The sequence below is a fragment of the Sinocyclocheilus anshuiensis genome, unplaced genomic scaffold (assembly GCF_001515605.1).
Source record: "Sinocyclocheilus anshuiensis isolate Anshui unplaced genomic scaffold, SAMN03320099.WGS_v1.1 scaffold84, whole genome shotgun sequence".
In the NCBI taxonomy this organism is placed as follows: Eukaryota; Metazoa; Chordata; class Actinopteri; order Cypriniformes; family Cyprinidae; genus Sinocyclocheilus; species Sinocyclocheilus anshuiensis.
In genome coordinates, this window is record NW_015557076.1 from 520535 (window position 1) to 523604 (window position 3070).

The 3070-nt window shown below is 32.7% G+C and overlaps 1 protein-coding gene across 1 annotated transcript in view; it reads left to right on the forward strand.

The window, feature by feature from the left end:
• Positions 1-3070, forward strand: part of atp10b (ATPase phospholipid transporting 10B) — a 54168-nt gene that overhangs the window by 42741 nt on the left and 8357 nt on the right. The window contains exon 16 of the mRNA XM_016471484.1: positions 535-660. Coding sequence (XP_016326970.1) covers positions 535-660 — 126 coding nt within the window. The remainder of the gene's footprint in view (positions 1-534; positions 661-3070) is intronic.

Here is a 3070-nt window from a genome sequence, read left to right on the forward strand (position 1 = left end):
TTAACTTTCTAATTATCAAAGAATTCTGAAAAAAGAAGAAAAAACAAAACAGAACAAACAACAAAAAAGTATATATATATATATATATATATATATATATATATATATAATTAATGATGTGCACAAATAAATCATATGAGATTAAATTCGTAATATATTGAGAATAAAGTCAAAATTATGAGAATAAAGTCATAGCAATATGAGATTAAAGTCGTAATAATTTGAGAATGAAGTCAAAATTACAAAAATAAAGCTGTAGCAATATGAGATTAAATGAGCATGAGCATTTACAAGTACTTAATATTTTGGAATCTGATTACATAATCCAGATTATATGTAATCAGTTACTACCCAGCACTGGCTACTAACCCTAACCCTAACCTAACAGTCTAATACTGTAATGAGAGTCAGTCAACATGTATTTGCAAAAGTACTTATCATTAGTAGAATGTCTGAAGTGGACTATCGAAACCATAAAGAATGAGTGTAACCAGTAATGCTGATTTCATGCTGAGTTGTGTTTGTGTTCTGCAGGCTGTCATGGCCAGTGATTTTGCCATCACGCGCTTCAAACACCTGCAAAGACTGCTGCTGGTTCACGGACACTGGTGCTACTCAAGACTGGCCAACATGGTCATCTATTTCTTCTACAAGAATGTGGTAATTATCACCATGGCAACCAAATTTGTTACATTTAATTTAAGTAATTAGTGGTGTCAAAGCAGCTTTACAGTCTTACACAGCAAAATAATGTTTCAATGATGCAAATTCTGCCGTAAAGCAGCTCTAAAAAGAGGACAATAGTAACACTTTGTATCTTTGATACATTTGTATCATTTCCTTACAAATGTATCAAAGTGTTGCCAACGTGTCAAAACAAATTTGTTGTAACCTACATTGCTGTTTAAAAGTTTGGAGTTTTATTTATTATTTAAAGTAATAATACTTTAATAGAGAAAGGACACGTTTAATTGTTACGCAAGTTGTTTCCGCCATTGAATAAAAAATAAATTTAGAATTTTTTTCTCAGAATTCAGAGATATAAACTCGCAGTTGCGAGTTATAAAGAATTGCATGATATAAAGTCGCAATTGTGAGAAAAAAATCAGAATTGCGAGATATAAATGAATACATTTTATATCTTACAATTCTGACTTTATAACATGCAATTGTGAGTTATAGTCAGTTATTTGTTTCCTCTAAATTGGTCTTTATAACTTGCAATTGCAAATTTATATCTCACAATTCTGAGAAAAGAAGTCAGAACTGCAAGAAAAAAGTCTGAATTGTGAGATAAAAAGTCGCAATTGCCTTTTTTAATTTCTTATTCGGTGGCAGAAACAGGCTTCCATGAATTGTCATTAAAGATTTCTATTTCAAATAAATTATTTTTTAAACTTTTTGTTTATTATAGAATCCCGGGAGAAAAAAAAGTATCAAGTATCATAAAAATATTAAGCAGCACAGCTGTTTTCAGACTGGAGTAATGATGCTGAACGAACAAACCGCTTTGCCATCACAGGAATACATTACTTTTTAAAATACATGCAAATAGAACAGTTATTTTAAATTGTAATAATATTTCACAATATTATTTGTGGTCAAATAAATGCAGCCTTGGTGCACATTAGAGACTTCTGAATGGTTGTGCACAGTGACTGTAAAAAGTCATTCATTATTTCATGAACCTATATTGTAGTAAATTGTTTTCTATTCCATCAGTTATAACTCCCTTAAAAACACTTCAGATTAAAGAGGTCATATGATGTTGCTAAAAAGAATATTATTTTGTGTATTTGGTGTAATGAAATCACACACGGCAGGCTTGAGTGAATGGAGGCCTAGAGTGTGCGGAGGCCGGTGGGCTTGAGAACGGCGCGGCCGGCGGATTCGACAGATGCTAGGATAGGTGTGGTATGTGTTGGGTATGTGTCATTATTACATTATTATTATTACTATTGTTATTACATCATCATTATTATTATTATTGATATTACTGTTGCCGTCATCACAGGGTATTATTGCTATCATCACCATCTTTAGTATTATTATTATTATTATTATTATGCAGCATGCTAGTACTACTTGAATACTACTACTATTATTGTCAGATGGTCATCACTGTTTATTTTCATTGCTGTTATTATCATTGCTGTTCTATTGCTGTTTTTGTGTTTTGTGTTCACCGTATGTTGTATGTTTTGCACTCTTAATTAAAAAATACAAAATAACAAAATCTAAGTATAAATAATACACATATATAATGCAAATTATTGTAGAAAAGAAAATAATAATTATTGTTTCAGTAGCTTTTGATTGTTTCAGTTGTTTCTCCTAGCTGGCAATGATATGAAATGAAGCTCAAATGTAGAGCATTATACTTGCAACACCAAGGGTGTGGGTTTGATTATCTGGTAACACATACTAATTAATATAATCATTAAACGTTTAGCTCGGAAGAAAGTATTTGCAAAATGCATAAGCATAAATATAGACTCCTGAGGAAAAATGACCAAAGTGCAGATTTCACTAAAGTCTCAAATTATGCTCAGATCCCAAAGTCTGCAATCAAACAACAATATCAATATGATATAGTCAGATTGTCCCATGATTAAATGATCTGATCTGCTCTGCTATCCTTAACTCAGAACACGAAACTCTCAACGGAAAAGAAAATAAACTAAAGTAAAGAAATAGAAGTAAAGTTTGACGAGACTAGGTGGCGTTTCTCCTCATGGTTTTGGAGGAGCTGGTGTGTAAGCCAGAGCACGCTCAAAGAGCGCAAAAAGCAATGACTGAAAAGCCCGGCTAGAAACCATGACCAAAAAAGCTAAAGAGCTAAAAAGGCGATGACTAAAAAGCATGGCTCAAAGCTATGACTAAAAAGCCACATGGCTAAAAGTGATGACTTGAAAGCACATAACTAAAAGCGAAAAACTAAAAGCTAGACGCAAAAAGCAGCATCTGATGGTGTCCTGAGTATTTAAACCGGGTTGTTGGCCACATCCCAAATGGTGTTTTGACCAATTAGACACTGTCTTAGCTCGGGGTGTTGCATATTTCTCCTCCC